Source organism: Callithrix jacchus, chromosome 14 (assembly GCF_049354715.1).
Source record: "Callithrix jacchus isolate 240 chromosome 14, calJac240_pri, whole genome shotgun sequence".
Taxonomy (NCBI): domain Eukaryota; kingdom Metazoa; phylum Chordata; class Mammalia; order Primates; family Cebidae; genus Callithrix; species Callithrix jacchus.
Window position 1 is genome coordinate 105,111,410 of NC_133515.1, and position 21,102 is coordinate 105,132,511.

At 40.8% G+C, this 21,102-nt stretch overlaps 1 protein-coding gene across 4 annotated transcripts in view; it reads right to left on the minus strand.

Moving 5' to 3' along the window:
- Nucleotides 1-20,211, minus strand: part of TAF1B (TATA-box binding protein associated factor, RNA polymerase I subunit B) — a 77,167-nt gene extending 56,956 nt beyond the window's left edge. For 2 of the 4 annotated variants that reach the window (XM_078349972.1, XM_002758040.6), the window contains exons 1-6: nt 20,146-20,211; nt 18,415-18,513; nt 14,963-15,050; nt 12,498-12,595; nt 10,319-10,414; nt 3,729-3,879 (exon numbers count right to left, since the gene is read on the minus strand). Coding sequence is in view for 3 of the 4 variants with exons in the window: in XM_002758040.6 (XP_002758086.3) it covers nt 3,729-3,879; nt 10,319-10,414; nt 12,498-12,595; nt 14,963-15,050; nt 18,415-18,513; nt 20,146-20,163 (550 nt within the window). In the remaining variant the exon portion in view is untranslated. The other 2 variants (XM_008981147.5, XM_078349971.1) reach the window with 2 other exon arrangements.
- Nucleotides 20,212-21,102: the final 891 nt, after the last annotated feature.

Consider the following 21,102-nt stretch of genomic DNA (forward strand, 5'->3'; position numbering starts at 1 on the left):
AGAACAATAAAATCTGAGAAGTCGGAAAGCATACAGACAGGTGATTACTGCCTTAGCAGTCCTGAGAAAACTAGATTCAAAGCCAGCAGTGGGGAAAGCCAAAAAGCAGTTTCCACTGGGGAGCCCGAAAGATGGCTCAGGAATTGGTGAAACTCACGCCCCTAGAAACTGCATGAAGGCAGGCCTAACACCAGGATGATTGCTTAAAATTCATATTAAGAAGCAGTTCGATAACCAGATTCTCACCCGAAATCCATACAGTCAAATGACTGCCCCTCCCCAGTCTTGGCCAAAAACTGGAAATTTCTTCTCCAGAGAGGTCTCTAGAATAAGGCATGCCAGTCACACGCACCACTGAGAAGTGAAAATAGGAGGCTTAAGTGAGAGTTTACATCCTGAATACTAAAACAATCTCCCATTCCCCTCGGGCCTCCTTCTTCCTACCCAGTTCCCAGAACAGTGACAGCCTGGATTACACACCGCCAAACAGAAGATTCAAAGCTCTGAGGAATCTGATCAGCTCCAGGGGGGAAAGACTGAAAGACGATAATGTGGGGGGGGGGGGGGTGATTCACTGAGAAAGCAACCTTGCATACAGAGCAGAGCTGACAAGACTCACCATGGAAACAAAGCCTTCTATCAAATTTTAGTCTCCATGTTTAAGTAAGAATAGCTACCCTAGGCTCACTAAACATATAAAAAAATCAGAGGCCAAAACATCAAGTCAGGGATGAAAGATCATTAATATTTTCTGTGAAATAAAAGACACTCCACAAAAATGGAAGGTAATCCAGGAAAGAAGAAATGGGATACAGAAAATAAAAAATCCAACAAAAGAGAAATGACAGAATCTCAGGATGCTGGTAAAGAGAGATCCTAAAGTTAGCCAGGCCACAAGTCTAGATGCATCATTCTAGATCAGAGCAGAGCAGAGGCTCCAGGGAGACTTCTTCCAGAAGATGAAATTGATAGAATACTAAGGTATTAAGAGATTAGAAGAACTGGGAGGAAGTGTGGAGATACATCAGTAATATATTACACATTAGTGATCGACAGAAAACGAAATAAATTAACAATTATCAACTCCAGGAAAACCACAGGATATACAGAAAAAGTAATCATAGTAAGCTATATGGCTCAGTCTAAATAACATTTATACATTTATAATAATTTAAGCAGTAAATACTGATCTAGTAAAAAATTATAGTAATTATATTGGGAAGAGAGAGAATGAGAAACACACACTCATGTACTGGTGGCTACGTGCAGAGGAGGGACAGTGAGGAATGTATGAAAAAGCTAAAATGGAATTCAATAGCTAATGTCCCAAACCAGAAATCAAGATGTAATACTAGAAGCATGTGATATAGAGATATGGAAATTACAAAAGAGTTGAAAATGAATGCCTCTTGGGAATAGGACATTAGCTGAAGGTACACTACAAATTTTATTTTTTTTAAGATAGGGTCTTGCTCTGTCACCCAGGCTAGAGTGTAGTGGCATGATCACAGCATATTGTAGCCTCAACCTCCTGGCTCAAGCACTCCTGCAACCTCAGCTGCCTGAGTAGCTGGAACTGTAGGCAAGCATCACCATGCCAAGCTAATTTTTTTTATTTTTTGAGAGATGGTGGTCTCACTATGTTGCCCAGGTTGGGCCTGAACTCCTGGGTTCAACTGAACCTCCCTCCTTGGCCTCCCAAAATGCTGGGATTACAGGTGTGAGCCACTATGACTGGAAGACTACAAATTAAAAATTTTTTTTATTTTTGCAATTTTTTATAATGACTTACAGAATGATTTGAATTATATGCATGTAGAATTTTGATATAAAAATTTATAGAATGAAGAAATAATTCAAATTTTTATCAAAACAAACTTTGCATATATATATATATATATATATGAAGGAAAAACTTTCTGGAATGATCTAAAATAGCAGTAGTGGTAATTTCTGGTTGGTAGAATAACTGGTGATTTTATTTTCTTTGTGACTATCTGCATTTTATAGTTTAATGTTGAGTTTAATTAATAATTACTTTTTTTTTTTTTTTTCAGAGAGTCTTGCTCTGTCACCCACACTGGAGTGCAGTGATACAATCTCAGTTCACTGCAACATTCCCCTCCCGGTTCAAGCGATTCTCCTGCCTCAGCTTCCCAAGCAGCTGGGAATACCAGTGCGTACCACCATGCCTAGCTAATTTTTTTATTTTTAGTAGAGACAGGGCTTCACCATGTTGGCCAGGCTGGTCTCAAACTCCTGAACTCAAGTGATCTGCCTGCCTTGGCCTCCCACAGTGTTGGGATTACAGGTGTGAGCCACTGTGCCCCCCAAATAATTACTCTTAATGTAAAAACTAAAAGAAAGCTCTAGGGGGTTGGGCATGGTGGCTCATGCCTGTAATCCCAGCACTTCGGGAGGCCAAGGCTGGTGGATCACTTGAGGTCAGGAGTTCAAGACCAGCCTGACCAACATGGTGAAACCCCACCTCTCCTAAATACAAGAAAAATTAGTCGGGTATGGTGGTGCATGCTCCCAGCTACTTGGGAGGCTGAGGCAGGAGAACTGCTTGAACCCAGGAGGTGGAGGTTGCAGTGAGCTGAGATTAGGCCATTGCACTCTAGCCTGGGCAACTAGAGCTAAACTCTGTCTCACAGAAAAAAAAAAGCAAAGCTGTTAAACATAGGTAAACAAAGCAATCATGACGCTTTAAAAGGAGCTAATATCTTTCCTTTAAAGGGTTTTTACAGGTCTTCTGGGACTACCTGAGCTCAGGTTTGTCTGAAAAGGTAGAGAAGAAAACTCCAGAAATTCCTTGCTGCCCAATTAGTGGATAATCCTAACACTTTATGCAAAAAGTAACTTATTTGATATCTGTGTCACTATGCAGTCCAGCACAGTGTAAAACTAATCTAAAAACTGAAAGAAAGCTCTAGGGAGTTGGGTGTGGTGGCTCATGCCTGTAATCCCAGTACTTTGGGAGGCCAAGGCTGGTGGATCACCTGAGGTCAGGTCTTGTGCTCAGATGGGAATACACTGATAAACAAATTTTTAATTTTTGGAGGGCAAGGAATGTTCGTTGAAAAATTTAACTACACTTAACCCAGATATCAATAAACAATTTCTAACACTAGAGGGTTTGGAAAACCTGGTCTGTTTTCCATCATTTAAAAAAATATTTTTTTTTTTAAAGAAATGTAGTAAAGGAACAACTAAAATTAATGAATGCTTTAGGAAGAAGACCTATATTTTGATCTTAAATATATTCCTTATCTATTTCAAGTTATGGAATTGTATCAGAAAGTAAAACACACATGTAACAAGGTAAATTTTATTCGGCTTGTCTATGCTTAGAAATTGGACATATCATCTTTGTCTGTTTTACCATATGGCTACTTTATAACATTTTTCTGCTACAACGTTTCTTTGAAAACTCTGAGCCCACACATATATGATCTTTTTGAAGTAGCCTCCTTCTTTCTGAATCCACTTGATCGTTATGTCCCTTTAAAATCACACACAAAACAACTCACATGGAGACAATGTGCCTTTAAAAAATTCCACTAAGATTTCATTTCGTTTGCCTTTGTCTTAGCCATATGTTTCAGCAAGTCATTCTTCCTTGCTAGACCACGTTCCCTTTCCGTGGAATATCAGAAGATCAGACTAAATTCTTTTTAAGGGGCATACCAGCTTTAAAATTCTAAATGGTTGGTTTTCATTTTTACCTGACTGCAATGCTTTGCTGATGCGGAGAGATTTTCGAGTGTGGACATCAGACTGAGATTCCATTCCACTTTCAAGAAAAGGAGAGTTGACATCACTTGGCAGCTCAGGCTCACTAGCCCAGTCTGAATGACTGAGATTATCTTCTAATACCTGTTTGCAAAATAATATAAATAAAACTGTTGCATAACAGTTTTAAACAGTTAATTTCTGTGAACTTAAACATTTCCTGACCATCGCAAATACTATAAAAGAAACCCCTCTGGAAAACTGCAACTGTCTGCCAAGTCCCTTACTTCTGAAACATGCTCCTGACAGCTCCCAGCAATGCTTCTTAGAGAAGGGTCCCAGACAAAGATGAGCGAGGAAACCGGCTGCCAGTCCTCCCATCAGGTCTCCTTCTTCTTCCATGAACATCTCTTACAGTGCTAATATCTTCACCACTGAAAACATCGGGCATCAATAATGACTCCACACATGCTGGCTGGCCTCTTTTTCACCAAACCTACCTGGGGAATTTTTGCTTTGTATCTTTGGTAATTCTGGTTCTCCTGCCTGAACTATCCCTTTCCCGGCTCTCTGACTCATTACTTACTCCTCATGCCGTCTTTCCAATGCACTCTTCAGTGATTTCTCCTTTCCTTGAACTCTTATAGCACATATGATTTGTAACATGAAATCAGCAAGGATACACTATCTTACACCACTGTTTAATTGTTCACACATGTACTGTTGAAATGACAGAGAGTCCTAAAAAGGTCAGCTGGCTGGCTACCTAAATACCTTATTAGCTGACATTACCTAGGGAAACCAATCACAGTCAAAACGGCATGATTTCAACCGTGCAGGCCAAGAGACTTGATCTTATTACAAGAAGATAAGACTCCTGTTAAAGAGGCTCATAAGACAATGAAGAAAAAAACCCTCAAAGAATGAAATAAGATGCTTATGTCCTCTGTTAAGCATTTTCCCTCCCTATAGGGGAGCCCCATGAAAGGGAGGCTGCACCAGAAAGCTGGCTGATGAGCATGAACACACTGAGAAAACTTCCACAGGTAACCACTGCCAGCAACTCTATCATATACTCTGCCTCTGCCTGACTGTACTATTCAAACTCCTGTCTAAAGCCAGTTTCTCTACTTGTGCACTTAATCCCACCCCTTTGTATATCCAAAGATTCACGTCTACTCTCTCTCCACCGTAACTTTTTCTCTCCTGCATCATTCCTATCAGTCCATAAATATGATACCGTTTATCCCACTTTTTAAAAGCTCTCCCTTGACCCCAGCAACCATGCCATTTCTTTGTACTTGTTGCAGCAAAATGCCTTGAAAAAGTCCAGATTTGTTGTCTCCAATTTCTCTCCTCTCAGTCTACCTTATATTCCATTCCAATCAAGGTTTTGATCCCACTCTTCACTAAGCACTTTGTAGCCCTCTTTCTTCTTGACCTAGTGACAGCATTTATCACAGCTGATCACTGCACTCCAGCCTGGGCAACAGAGCAACACTTCATCTCAATAAAACAAACCAAAAAATGCTGATAGTGATATGGACAATGAAGTCCAGGCTGAGGTGGTTTCAGATGGAGATGAGGAACTTACTGGGAACTGTAGTAAAGGTTATTCTTGCTATGCTTCAGCAAAGAGACTGGTGGCATTTGGCCCCTGCCCTAGAAATCTGTAGAACTCTAAAGTTGAGAAACATGATTCAGGGTATCTGGCAGAAGAACTTTCTAAGCAGCAAAGCATTCAAGAGGGTGACCTGGCTGATTCTGAAAGCATTCGGTCATGTGCGTACACAAAGAGATGATCTGAAACTGGAACTTTTATTTAAAAGGGAAGCAGAGCATAAAAGTTTGAAAAATTTGTGCTGAACCATGAGATAGAAAAGAAAAACCTGGCAGGGCATGGTGGCTCACGCCTGTAATCCCAGCACTTTGGGAGGCTGAAGCAGGTAGATCACGAGGTCAGGAGTTTGAGACCAGCCTGACCAACATGGTGAAACCTCACCTCTACTAAAAAAAAAATAATAATAATACAAAAATTAGCTGGGCGTGGTGGCACATGCCTGTAATCCCAGCTACTCAGGAGGCTGAGGCAGGAGAATTGCCTGAACCTGGGAGGCAGAGGTTGCAGTGAGCCAAGAGCGTGCCACTGCACTCCAGCCTGGGTGACAGACTGAGACTTCATTTCAAAAAAAAAAAAAGAAAAGGAAAGGAAAATCCATTTTCTGGGGAGAAATTCAAGCTGGCTGCAGAAATTTGCCTAAGTAATGAGGAGTGAATGTGAATAGCCAAGACAATGGGAAAAATGTCTCCAGGCATGTCAGAGATCTTTGAGACAGTTCCTTCCATCACAGGCCCAGAGGCCTAGGAGGGAAAAATAATTCCCTGAGCTGGACCCAGGGCCCAGCTACTTTGTGCAGCCTTAGGATATGGCACCCTGCATCCCAGCCACTCCAGCTCCAGCTGTGGCTAAAAGGCACCAAGGTATAGCTCAGGCCATGGCTTCAGGGGGTGCAAGCCCCAAGCTTTGGCAGCTTCCACGTGGTGTTAGGCCTGTGGGTGCATAGAAGACGAGAGTTGAGGTTTGGGAACCTCTGCCTAGATTAGAGGATGTACAGAAATGCCTAGATGTTCAGGCAGGAGTCTGCTGCAGGGGAGGTGTTCTGATGGAGAACCTCTTCTGGGAAATGTGGGGCTGGAGTCCCAACACAAAGTCCCCACTGGGGCATCGTCTAGTTGAGATGTGAAAAGAGGGGCCACTGTCCTTCAGACTGCAGAATGACAGATCCACTGACAGCTTGCACCATGTGCTTAGAAAGTCACAGGCACTTAACAGTGGCCCATGAAAGTAGCCTTGGAGGCTGTACCCTGCAGAGCCACAGAAGCAGAGCTGCCCAAGGCCTTGCAAGACCACCCCTTGCATGAGCATGCCTGGATGTGAGACATGGAGTCAAAGCTTACTTTGGAGCTTTAAGATTTAGTGAATGCTCTGCTGGGTTTCAGACTTGTATGGGGCCTGTGGGCCCCTTTGTTTTGGCCAATTTATCACATTTGGATTGGGAACATTTACCCAATGCCTGTTCCCTCATTTCATCTTGGAAGTAACTAATTTGTTTTTTATTTTACAGGTTCATGGGCGGAGGGTACTTGCCTTGTCTCAGATAAGACTTTAGACTTGGACTTTAGAGTTAATGAATTGATGCTAGAATGAGTTACGACTTTGGGAGACTGTTAGGAAGGCATGATTGATTTTGCAATGTGAGAAGGACATAAGATTTGGCAGGGGCCAGTGGTGGAATGATATGGTTTGGCTCCCCATCCAAATCTCATCTTGAATTGTAACCCCCACATGTTGAGAGAGAGAGCTAATGAGAGGTGACTGAATCACGGGGGTGGTTTCCCCCATGCTGTTCTCATGATAGTGAAGGAGTTCTCATGTGATCTGATGGTTTTAAAAAGTGGCAGTTTCCCCTGTGTGTGCATGCGTGCATTCTCTCTCTCCTCTCTCTCTCTCTCTCCTGCCTTCGGCCATGATTGCATGTTTTTTAGGGGCTCCTAGCCATGTGGAACTGTCAGTCAATTAAAATTCTTTTGTTTAGAAATTGCCCTGTCTCAGGTAATATTTTTATACCAGTGTGAAAATGGACCAATACAGATGCTAACAGCTTTCTCAAACTTAACATGGCCAAAACAGAACCCCTGACCTTCCTGGCCCACTTACCCTTCAGTTGATGACAACTTCCTTCCAGCTGCTCAGGTCAATTCCTCTCTTTCTCTCATACCTCACATCCAATCCATCAGGAAATTCTGTTGGCTCCATCTTCAGAGTTTATATAGAATCCTATTACTTATCACCTTCAGTTCTACCACCTGGTCCCATCCACCATCATTTCCCATCTAGCAGTGCTTCTTAAATTTTAGTGTACTGTGTATAGGAAGCGCCTAGGGACTTCTTAAATAGCATCCTTTCCCACTCTCTATATTTGCTTGTTACTTTGCTTTTTCTGCACATTTTCAGTAATTTACCTCACCCAAGATAACACAGCTCAAAAGTAAGAACCAGGATTCAGATGCAGTCCTCTTACTATTCTCAAAACAGTTACATCCAAAGCACTAAGGAAATATTTAATGGATATGTTTGAGAAAACTACGTTTCTAATTTAAAAGTAATTGTTCCCATTTCCTTTCAAAATAGAGTATGGCTGTATTCTTGAAGTAGAAATTATCTTATCAATTCATTTATCAAATTAATATTTTACTGAGTATTCACCAAGATTTTCACATGATGCTAATATTGCTTTACACTTAAATTTACTCAAATCTAGCAAAACCTTTTTTTTTTTAATTTTAACCCAAAAATATTTAAATGTCAGAGAATCCCAGGTTCTAATGCATATTTTCTATGTGCTAGGCAAAGTCCCATGGCATAAATACAATCAACAAATACCTTAGCTATGAAATTTTAAAGATCAAGTTCTTAGTCGTTCAAGTAATTATTTTCTTTTTTAAAAGTGTTACCTTAGAACCATAGAGCATCTTGTGATTTTCTTGAGAAGTATCTAGCTCATGTATCAAGATAGCATAATGTTTCATAGTTGTGATTATAAAATATCTTTTCTAGTTATATTCAAGTTATTTCTCTTGTGAGTTTATTTAAATTAATTATCTCATATTTTAAAACATTCCCCAAAAGAACTCATTAGGTTATTCCCCTTTTTTATTTTTTTCAGTTAGCTTTCTCAGGTTGCCCTCCCTCCCCCCCCAGCCCCCTAGAATAACCATCAATATCCTGCATGATTTGACTACTCTTAACTTCTCATTCTTGGGATCAGTATCACATGAGGATACTCAAGCAGCTCAGAGGTTCTCTTTTGTTCAGCTCTGTAACCTACTCTTCACCCAGACCTGGTTTTCTTAGTCTTGGGTCTCTAAACTCTGGCTGTGGAACCTATGAGAACACAAGCAAACAAGGAAACACTGGGCCAAATTCCCAAGCCCTTAACAAATGTGTATCACACAGATCCTGAATCTCTTCTAGCCATATGAAGAGTAACCACAGATGAGCCCTGACTTGTGATGTTTTGACTTTACTGTGGTACAAAGCAATATGCACGAAGTCAAAACTATACTCCAAGTACCCATGCAATCATACTGTTTTCACTTTCAGTAAAGTACTCAATGAATTACATGAGATATTCAACCCTTTATTATAAAATAGATTTTGTGTTTGATGACTTTTGCCCAACTGTAGGCTAATGTAAGTGTCTTGAGCATGTTTAAGGTGGGCTAGTCTAAGCTATGATGTTCAGTAGGTTGGGTATATTAAATGCTTTTTCCTTTTTTTTAAGACAAGGTCTCACTCTGTTGCCCAGGCTGGAGTGCAGTAGTGATCACAGCTCACTGCAGCCTCAACCTCCTAGGCTCAAGCAGTCCTCCCACCTCAGCCTCCCAAGTAGCTGGGACTATAGGGCATGTGCCACCATGCTCGGTACGTATTTTGTATTTTTTGTAGAGTTGGGGGTCTCATTACGTTACCCAGGCTGCTCTCAAACTTCGGGGCTAAAGCAATCCTCCTGCCCTAGCCTCTCAAAGTGTTGAGATTACAGTTGTGAGCCTGCATGTTCAACTTCAAGATATTTTCAGCTTACAATGGGTTAATGGGGATGTGACCCCATGCTAAGGAGTGTCTGTACCACACATCAAAAATTATGAAACTGGCCGAGCGTGGTGGCTCATGACTGTAATCCCAGCACTTTGGAAGGCTGAGGCAGGCAGATCACCTGAGGTCAGGAGTTCAAGATTAGCCTGGCCAAGATGGTGAAACCCCATCTCTACTAAAAATACAAAAATTAGCCAGGCATGGTGCCAGGTACCAGTAATTCCAGCTACTTGGGAGGCTGAGGCAAGAGAATCACTTGAATCCAGGAGGCAGAGGTTGCAGTGACCTGAGATTGCGCCATTGCCCTTAAGCCTGGGCGACAAGAGCAAAACTCCATCTCAACAAAAACCAAACAAATGAACAAAAAAAATTATCAAACTTGCTTTTTGTAGCAGAACCATCCTCAACCCTAAATAAAATGTTACATGGCACATTCATAAAGCAGTTACAAAGAAACTGGTAAAAATATAGCTGTTCTGATGGATGTGGAGAATATCCAGATTTATTTTTTTTCACATAAAGGCTTCTAAGAGATGATAACTGAGCTGAATCTTGAAATGCCACATAAAGTAAGTAGGTATTTCAAGCAAACAGAACAATAATATGCAAAAATTCTTTTAATAGTACAGTGATAGAAATTCTATCTTGTATTTAGAAAATCAACCACAAATTCCTTTACGTTTCAACTGATCTAATAAGTTGTGAAAATTAATTCCACACTGCAGGAAAATGATGAAGAAAAAAACTGTATTCCAGTGTTTAAATCAGTGACCCTGCCCTTCGAAGGACTCTAACAGAAACCTCTTAATTGAAAATCCTCTGACAAGGATCATAATCCCAGATACTCAAACTGGTCGTGGACCCATCTTCATCTCTACATCTCACTAGACATGTCTTTTAGTCCAACTTTTCTGACGTGTGACTTACCGTAGGTTTCCTTCCAGTGGTATAAACTGGGTTCTTACAATATGCCTGCTTGCTCTTCTGAAGGTAGCGCTTCCAAAAATTATGTAAAACGTCATTCTAAGGTGGAAGGGAAATGAGTGGTGGGTGATTCAGGTTATGACGACAAATGTGCAGGCATATCTATACCACAGTTCTCTTGTACTTTACACATTAATGTACATATCAATTTCCAGGAAATGTTATATACCATATTTACAATTTGAGAACAAAATCTTCGGTGTCTATACATAGCATCTATCAAAACCTGAGTCCCATAAAATGCACATTGGGGACTGATATGTTAAACCAGTGGTTCTCGAGCTTGAGTGTGTGTCAGAATCACCTGGAGGGCTGGTTCAGGCTTCCATCTAAATGTCTTCCTACCTGCTTTTCCTTAAAAAGAATTATAGTAGGCCAGGAGCAGTGGCTCACGCCTGTAATCCTTTCGGAGGCCAAGGCAGGCAGATCACAAGGTCTGAAGATTGAGACCATCCTGGCCAACATGGTGAACCCTGTCTCAACTAAAATACAAAAAATTAGTCAGGCATAGTGGTGCACACCTGTAGTCCCAGCTACTCAGGAGGCTGAGGCAGGGGAATCGCTTGAACCAGGAGGCAGAGATTGCAGTGAGCCAAGATCGCATTACTGCACTCCAGCCTGGGACAGAGCAAGACTCCATCTCACAAAAAAAAAAAAAAAAAAAAAAAAAAAAGAATTATACTATCATCATAGTATCAGGTACCTGAGAAACACAGAAAAAAATCCTTCTTAATTTTAGATTTTAGAGAAGGAAAGAGCATGAAAATCACCTAGCTGAGTCCTTTTCTTTTGCATATTAAGTAAATTAAGGATCAGAGTGGTTGTTCTGTTTTGGCTTGCCCCAACCACCGGTTTGAACAGCAAAGGCTCCTTCCTCTACGAATATTTCCTTGGTGACTGCAGACCACATTGATCTTTCTCTGTTCTCTTTTTGCCTTTAATATCACTTATGAGTAATATCACTTATAAGTGAGGTGGTGGCTCATACCTGTAATCCTAGCACTTTGGGAGGCCGAAGCAGGCAGACTGCCTAAACTCAGGAGTTTAAGACCAGCCTGGGTAACATGGTGAAACCCTGTCTCTACTAAAATACAAAAAATTAGCAGGGCGTAGTGGCATAAGCCTATAGTCCCCAGCTACTCAGGAGGCTGAGGCAGGAGAACTGCTCGAACGTGGGAGGCGGAGGTTGCAGTGAACCAAGATCATGCCACTGCACTCCAGTCTAGGTGACAAAGCAAGACTCCATATCTTAAAAAAAATCACTTGTGTATATCACCATATAAATTCATGTCTACTCATTTCACATATGCATAAATCCCTCTCCCCAACTAGGCTGGATATCTCAACAGTTGGTTTCCAATGAAGAATACGAAGCAAGTGAACAACTTGTTGCTAAAAAACTGGCTTTTTAAAGCATTCCCGAAATGGCTTGTACTAGATGAAGGAATATGAAATTCAAGTAACTACAGAAATACTATGTTGCTCCAGGGAGGCAGCAAAGTCAAAGTGTGGTTGGTCCCTGCACTGGAAGCATCGGTGTCCCTTGAGAACTCATTAGAAATGCACATTCTTAGGCCCTACTTCTGACCTACTAACTTAGAAATTCTGGGGCTAAGGTCCAGTGACTGGTGCTTTATGAAGCCCCCCAGGTGATTGTGAGCACACTCAGGTGAACCACTGGTTTAACATATCACTGTCCAAAGCACGTTCTCTGGAACTCGAGTCCTGACAGACATTATGTACATACACCAAACAATTTTGTTCTCAAATTGTGAACACCACACAGGACGTTCCCTGGAAATTAAACAAGCACATTAACACAAAAAAGGCACTAATAAACCCCCAAAGTTATTTGAGTTTTACTTTATTTAACCTGTTGTTTCCCAAGTACCTGAAGACTAAAACCTTTACATTTTTCTTTCAGATGAACTGCTTATTTACATCCTGTAGAACACACTTCCAGAATTGCTGGCCTACTGAAAGGATTAAAGCAAAAACATCAGAAAAAGTATTCTTCCAGCAGCCCTAGTATTATTACTGATTTCTCCTTCGTTCCACTCTAAATCTTACTGTTCTTTAAGAATAGTATGTAAAATTAGCATCGAGTCACAAATGTATTTACCTTTAACTCTGGGCCTACTCCAAGGTTCTTTAAGGCTTCTGCTTGTTGATAAAGAATGTGCTGGAAACCTTCACACACATACCAATCCCAGCCTTTTTCTAAATGACAAATAGCACATTTTAGCATTTGCAATCCTAATTTACTAAGTCTAATGCTACTACAGTTACAATTTGTGTTTTACACATTATGACTTGAATTTTTCCTTTTTTTTTAAATTAACCCACAACTTAGCAGCTTAGTGACTTGAAATTTTTGTACCATTGAAAAAGGTTTCCATTCTTATAGTCTCTTGTTTACAACCTAGCAAATGTGTAACCAAATGTTGAAACTAAATATTTTATATAATTTCAGATTTCAAATGTTTTCCATTATATATATTTTTTCTGAAATACTAACCTAAAGGTAAAAAAATGAATAGTCACCATGTTAAAAAAAGTGAAACAAGTTTTAAAAATGTGTATTTTCCTGAACGATGCCCAGCAAAATCCTAAATAAAAATACTCAGTCACCGCTTCCACTACTTTTCTGTTGCATCTCACAAGGGAAGAGTGAACTTGTAATGAATGAATGAATGAATGTCAAGATCTCATGATACAGGAGTGTAGAAATGACAATAAGAACGTTCAAAGAAAATAAACTGCTCAGTGGCATTTTGCTTTTTCTGAAATGGTTCTAGGTTATAAGGAGAAAATTAAAGCAAGGTACTAATACTGATCTCAGCCCAGTGCCAAGTGTATGCTGGGTATTTCAAGTGGGTTATTTTCTTGAATACTCAAAAGCACCCTAGGAGAGATTGTGAAGAAACCTGCCACCACAACAGACAGGGTTACATGTTTAACGACAACTACCAGCTGAAGGAAAAGTCTGTGAAGACCCTTATGTTTTACCCCTCACCACTGGAAAAATACTGTAACTCTTCCAAAAGCTTGTTATCAGTCCTTTTTACATGGAGCTTCTGAGGTCTGTTACTGACTTCAAGATTTCTTCTCTGCAGAATGCCAGAGGATTCAACTCTTCTCCCTTACCTGAATGTCACAAAGTCTCCCCATCCCTGCTGAATGACCCAATTCTTTCCCAAGAAGGGTCTCAGGTTGTAAGAGTCTAATAGAAAAGCCAATAATTTTGATGGGTATATAAGTAAAGGAGGTTTAAACTCTTCAAGCTATATGCATATACTCCCTCTTCTTCTTGCATACTGTTCTTAGAAACTGATAAGGTTATATTTTGCATAACTGTTCTTAGAAACTGATATGGTTATATTCTGAGTCTGTGTTCCTATTTTCCATAATGGATGATATTTTGTTCTCATTTTACAAATGAAGAAATGAAGGGCAATGAGGTTGACTGTACACTTAATACCTAATAAAAGCACCTGAGGTTCCTTAAGAAATGTACGTCCAAACTATACATTTTAACTATTTAAATAGGTCAAGGCCAAATTAATCAGGTTTTACTCTGACAAAATTTAACAAAAATTAATCAGGTTTTAGCCTAATAAAAACAGTCACTACTAAAGGCTAAACAGAAACATGAAATAGCATTTAGGCATTCACTGTTATTCATCTAAGAATATCAATGTGGCCGGGCACAGTGGTTCACGACTATAATCCCAGCATTTTGGGAGGCCCAGACGGGAGGATCACGAGGTCAAGAGATTGAGACCATCTGGCCGACATGGTAAAACCCTGTTTCTACTAAAAATACAAAGATTAGCTGGGTATGGTGGCATGCACCTGTAGTCCCAGATACTTGGGAGGCTGCGGCAGAGAAATCGCTTGAACCCAGGAGCTGCAGTGAGCCAAGATTGTGCCACCTCTGCACTCCAGCCTGGCAACAAAGCGAGACTCCATCTCAAAAAAAAACAGAATGTCAATGTATTTTGTAACTATTTCATAAACACACACATATAAATAAATAAATAAATAAATAAATATATATTTTTTAATGTGTGTGTATCCTTCTCATATAGAAGAGTCCCCATTATCATTAGCCTCATTTCAAACTTGGGAATTTGGTCCTATGTACTTAGTCACAAAAACAAAAAGCATCAGTTACACTTTACCTAAGATCCTTCTCAATAATGGTTAATTTTATGGACTCACCGGATTAATAAAATACTTTACCTTTTTAAGCACACTTATGCTGGGGCCATTTTAAGGGAAAATAATTTTCCCAATGGGTGTGTTAAAAATTCAATATGAGAAACAGATTTCTGGAAGCTCAATATTGTATTCAACTTCCTAACAATTCCACCGTTGAATTATTTCAGAAAACAAGTATTTTTTCTATAAAAGCATAGGAGATCATATTCACCACAATTAATAACAGACATAGAAGAACATATGCCAGTAGATAAAACCTGTCATTTTCTCTAAAATCTACTTGAAATTCCATTCCATGTCTCACATCATGAAAGTGAAAGATGTGAATAAAGAATGTTAAGCACATGTGAAGAAAGCACTTACCAGAGTTATTTTTCCTTTTAAGCCCCCGGTTGAGGGCTTTTATCTGGGCATTAGGAATAATATCACTGTTTATAACTTCCTTAGATCTCTACAGGAAACAGAACAAGACCATTAAAAAGACAGTTTTACATCCCCTGAGGCATTTTTCCAAGCATTTTCTAATGAACCAAACTGTGAGTGCCAGGACTGAGGATGGTAGAATCTTGGGAAAATTATAAATCTTTAACATTCTAGTTAATCTTTCTATTGTTTCTTGATTCAAAATTTCTCATTACCTAAAACAGTGCCTGGAATACAGTAACCATAAAGTATTTGTTAAATGAATAAACTTTTACTTTAAATCACTTTTTAACTTTTACAAACCAAAAGTCAAATTTACTCACTTTTTTCTCCACACAAAATACACTTCAGTATTAAAATAATTTAATGTATTTATTGTAACTGGTAATGCCTAACCTACAGACAGATTAGTTTTGGCCTTCTTTTCCATGTCCTTGAATAATACTCTAAAATTGCTTTCATTTCTGAAATTATGAAAGTACTCATTACATTTTATTTTTAATTAAACTTATAGAATTTTAGAATGACTAAAATGCTTCGTATAATTCATACCAGAGTCTTCAATCCCAACTGCTCTCAATGGCAAGTATCAAAGATTCTGGCTCCCCCACAACTAAAAATAAAGTGTTGAGTCTTTTTTTTGTTTTTGTTTTTGATTTTTTTGGAGACGTAGTTTCGCTCTTGTTGCCCAGGCAGGAGTGCAATGGCGCAATCTTGGCTCACTGCAACCTCCGCCTCCCGGGTTCAAACGATTCTCCTGCCTCAGCCTCCCAAGTAGCTGGGATTGCAGGCCCCATATTCAAAGCAATTCTGGCATACTGGGTGGGCCACACTGAGAACGTAAGACACATCAGAATAAATATAAAAGCTGTCATCTAGCAAGGATAAGTAAAACTTATAAAGGGTAGCCAGAAAAAAACACTTAAAATCTGTACTACACATGATGTGAAAAAGCAAAAAACATGAAAAAGTGAAACATCTAAAACCAGAGCTATAATTAATTAAATTACTGAATGGCGATTCTGGAATATTTACAATCTATAACAATGCCTGCAAATGTTTAGATCAAGTATTTTTCCAAATTGTTAAGGCAAAAGATTGAACAGTACTCACACATCACTTTCTCCATTTCATACATAGGAAAAAAGAGACAGATATAGATTACTGGTGATTTTAGCTTTCAGCTTCATAATTTCCAAATTTTCTATAATAATTATACATTGCTCTTATAGTCATAAAAATCTATTAAAATTATACAAGTCTAGCCTATACCTTTTTAAATACTCATGAAACTCTTGCAAAAGTATCTATTGTCTAAATTCAACAGATTTGTGACTTTACAGTTTTTTTCCTGGATAAAATATACCAGGATAACATTTTGGTTCCTTTATCAATTTGGAAGGCCTTTCCCAGACTGCAGTGTGCCCAAAGCTTGAGAGTTATATACAGAGGAAGAGGGAGGGCAATAAAAGGGGCAGAGAGACAGGGCAAGTTGTACCATGACTTCCATTTTCCATAGCTGTAACTGTTTCACAGGCCATTCCCTGCTCACTGTATTTCAACATCACCACACTGCCCAACTCCAGGGAGCCCCAACTACATCACTTTCTCACATTCTATGTGAAGAACGTGGCTGGATCTCCAGAAAGACAAGAATAACTACTGAATTTGTGCAACACAGAACTTTTTTTTCCTTTAAGCCTATCGTCTGAGAGGAAGGCAGTGAGCTAGGTTCTTGATCTTTATAAAGATGTTGTCCACCTTCATGAACTCTCCATTCTTGACTAGTTACTCCACACGGGTTGATAGTCTTTCAAATGGGGAGCTAGGTAGTGGTATCAGATTCTTGCAAACTAAAAAATGACTGCAGCAGATTTGACCAAACAGAATCAAATGGAAACATTATCAAAATCAGAACTAGAAAAGCAATTAGTTAATGTAGTTCAATTCCCATAAAAACAGTACTCTGACTTCAACTACTAATGGCAAATGCTCCATTAAACAAACTCTTTCTTCACTGTGTTTATAACTACATTACAGTACAAAAGCAAGAGTAAAACTGCCAGCTCCTCACTACACACTGAAGGTGAGGACCAAACAGTACATCTGTCAAGTGCACAATCTGACATACACAGACATGCACACACTCACGCGCACACACAAACTACGAAACCATCACTATAATCAACACAACAAATATCTCCATCACCCCAACAATTTCATCGAGTGAGTACAGATCTTTCTAACGTTCTGTGTGACTAAATAGGAAGCAGAGATAAGCATTCTGGCTGCAGACTGAAGAACACTGTCTCAAGGACAAGCACTTGTGTAACAGACTTGCAAGCTCAATTCACCAGCTTTTTCAAGGAAAAAATTTTTTCCTGTTACTCACTTCATATATTTTGTCCAGGTTTTTCGTTGTTTAAGGAACAAAAGTAAATCGGGTCTCTGTTACTCCATCTTAGCCAGAAGCAGAAGTCTACTCGGTTACATTTACTTGTTCCAAATTTGCCTTTCTTAAGCCTGTATGGTGAAGGTAACGTTTGTTCCTTCCTGGCTCTGTAGACTTTGAGGAAATCCTTTCCCCCAGAGGAGAGTCCTGGCACATTTAGCCTGTCCAGTAGCAGACTGTCTACCCCCTTGATTATTTTGGTGATGCTGGCCTGCAGGTGTATTCACAATAGGACCTAGCACTCACAGTGTGAAGGTGGGCTTGTTTCCAAGGTTACACAGGACAGTTTGACAATCTCTACTTTAAGAGGCAGGTGTGATGGGTAAAACGAACACTGAAGACAGAAGACTCACATTACATTCAGGTCCTGACTGAACACTCGGTACTTGCATAACTTTGGCAAACTCGCTCAACTTGCGAGCCCTATCAACAGGCGTAACAGTACCTCTCACAGTTTGTGATGAGGAGGAAATGCAGTAACGGAGCCAAAAAACACTTTGCAATCTATAAGGTACTATACAAAGATAACAGGATAATGAAGCATAGTTCCAAAATATTCCCAACAATCCTCAAGCTTTCTAACATTCTATCTTCCAAACCTCTAAGCCACCATGACACATTAAAAAAAAGTAAGTACTAACTAATAAAAAGAAATGTATCATCTTCTAAGTACAACTTTAATTATTTCCCTTCAACCAACACTCTGAATAAGAGGTCATTTATAAACGTGGCTCAACATAATTTCAAAAAGTCATCCTCAATCTAATTCACAAATTCCTTAACCTATGTGTAAGTACCTAAGACCACTCGCATCCTTGGAAATTTGGCATTGCACGAGTGACAAGAATCAACCAAATTCTTTGGGACTTAGACTATATATCAGGCTGAAACAGCAATTTTTAAAACATATGCGAATTCATAAATGGTGTTTGTTACTTACCTCTGTAACATTGTGGCAGGAAGTGCAGTAATATTTGCCTTCATCAGTAAGACCCCATGAGACAGCCTCACACTGAGTACAACGTTCTTTAAACTCTTCCTATGGGAGAAGAGGATAGAAAAGGTGTTCCCATCAAGCCACATTGAGTGCATTATACTGCAGTGGGTTCCTGGGGACTTTATAAATAAAAAATCTTAGACAATAGAAAATATATGAGAGAGATTATCTGCAAACAAGGAGAGGGGTGGTATGAAACCAAATTAAACTATTGGAGGAAATTTACTGAAATATGTAGAGGAAAAAAGAGAAAAGGAGGTAATGGGATAAACTGGAAACAAAGATGAGTAAACAAAGCTCCTTGAAAATGCTGTGAGAAAGATGACAAACAAGCAGAGAGAAGACTTTTTAAAAATGCAAATACCATTTGGAACTCTTCCAGGACACTAAAAGCACATGCCACAGAGGAACTAGATTTGTACTAGTTTCGAGTTATGATTTATCCACTCGGCAACGTAAGGAATCAACTATGTGCGTACTAGGCATTTTTCTAGGTGCTAGGGATTCGAAACAGACATGGTCCCTAGTCTGGGAATACACTAGCTAATGGTGAGTTATAATTATTAATTCATCAGCCTAGCATTTACAGAAGTTAGCCACCCACCATTCAACAAATATTTTTTGGGCATCTACTATAAGATAGTACTGCTTCTGTATATACAGACCTAATTCTCTGATTCCCACCTCTATGGAGTTTGACTTGTTATTAGCATTGATCTTATCGAGTATCATTTAATACCATCAAAGAGTGTGTGTGCCATCTGGCTGAGTGTGGGGGCTCACCCCTGTAATCCCAGCACTTTGGGGGGCTGAGGCAGGAAGATCACCTGAGCCCAGGAGTTCAATACCAGTCTGGGCAACATAGCGAGACCCCCGCCCCTACAAAAAATAAGAAAAAATAAGCCAGGAGTGGTGGCTCGCGTCTGTAGTCCTAGCTAATTGGGAGGCTGAGGCGGGAGGATCTCTCGAGCCCAGCAGGTCAACGCTGCAGTGAGCCATCATCTTGCTACTGCGCTCTAGCCTGGGGGACAAAGTGAGACCTTGTCTCAAAAAGAAATAACGAAAATGTGTCATTTTACGCAGTAGCTTAAAAAAAAAAAAAGGCATGCCAAATTAATTTTGGCAACTTGGTAGTGTTCAGTGACCCCGTACTAACACTACGACGAATGAACCTGGGTGGTGGAGGTTGCAGTGAGCTGGACAATTTGGGGAGTTCCCAAATCTTAATCTAGAATCCCTGCAGAAGACTGTGGCGAGGATTCCCAGAAAGACCGACAGGGGTTACCAGGAGGCATCTCAGGTTCCAAGCCCTGCCCTTCCCTCACCCACCCCAGCATCAAAGGGAACTTGTAGGTGGTCCAGTCTCGAGAGGATGAGCCCGGTGGGTGGCCACCCCACAAAACCCACAACTTCAACCTTAAACACACCCATAACGATAAACACCACACCCTCCCTCACCCACAACCTCGCCGAGCCAGAAACTCCAGCCTTTTTACCAAAGCCGCGCGCGCGCGCGCGGCCAGCCAGCCCCAGACCTCACCCCGCCCCGCAGCCCTGCGCCCCGCCTTCCTCCAACCGGTGGCCGCCCCAGCCCAAAGCCTCCGCCGCTCCTCCTCAGCTTCTCTTCCCTCCGGCCGCGACAGTCAGGGCCCGCCAGGCGCGCCGCCTCCTTACCGCCTCCTCGAGGTCCATCGCGGCGCCGCGGCAGTTGCCACCGCCGGGACCCGTTACCCGAGTAGCGAGAGCAGCTTCCGGGAGAGGCGGGAGAAGCCCTCCGGCCGGAAACGCAAGCCCCGGACTTAGGATTCCGTGCGCCTGCGCGGCAGCGAAACCACGCAATCGGGGACGAGGCTCAGCAAAGCCCGCAGCCCCCTCGCAGACTGTCTTCCTTTCCTACTACTTCTGGAAACCAAAACTAACCAATAAGAAAGTGGGCGACGCCTACTGCTGAGTGATTCGATCCAACTCTGTTCGACGGTCATTCGTTCCGAGACCGAGTTGCTTATCAGGCTGCTGGGGGTGCTGCGCAGGGCCGGGCTCGCGAGCGCGGGCTCTGCCCTCCGGGTCTCGCCCCTCGCTGGCTTTTTTTAAGGGGAAGAATCGGGGCTTGGAGGAAAACTCACGGGCTGTGAGTTAGACCTAGGTTTCTAATCACGGCTCTCTTGCTTACTTGTGCCTCAGTTTCCTCTGTAAGAATTAGATGTTATCTGTGGGCCCCTTATAATTGAGTCTCCGCCGGGTGTGATGGCTGACGCCTGTAATCCTGGTGCTTTGGGAGACTAAACCGGGAGGATCGCTTGAGGTCAGGAGTTGGAGACCAGCTTGGGCAACAAAGCCTGACCCGTTCTCTAAAAAAGTAAATAAATAAATGTAACTGAGTCTCAGCAATTGCTTAGTAAATTTAGCTCTGACTGTTTCTTCATTGAACACATTCATTCCTTGTTTTATTAATAAAACAGGCACTGGTTTGGGTCCTGGGGATTCAGCAGTGAACGAAGTAAACAAAAGCCCTTGCCTTCATGGAGATTCTATTTTGATGGGGAGAGAAAAAAATAAATAAGGAAAATACGTGATATGTTAAATTGTGATGAGTGCCAAGGAGAAAAAGAGGAAAGAATGGGAGCAACCAGG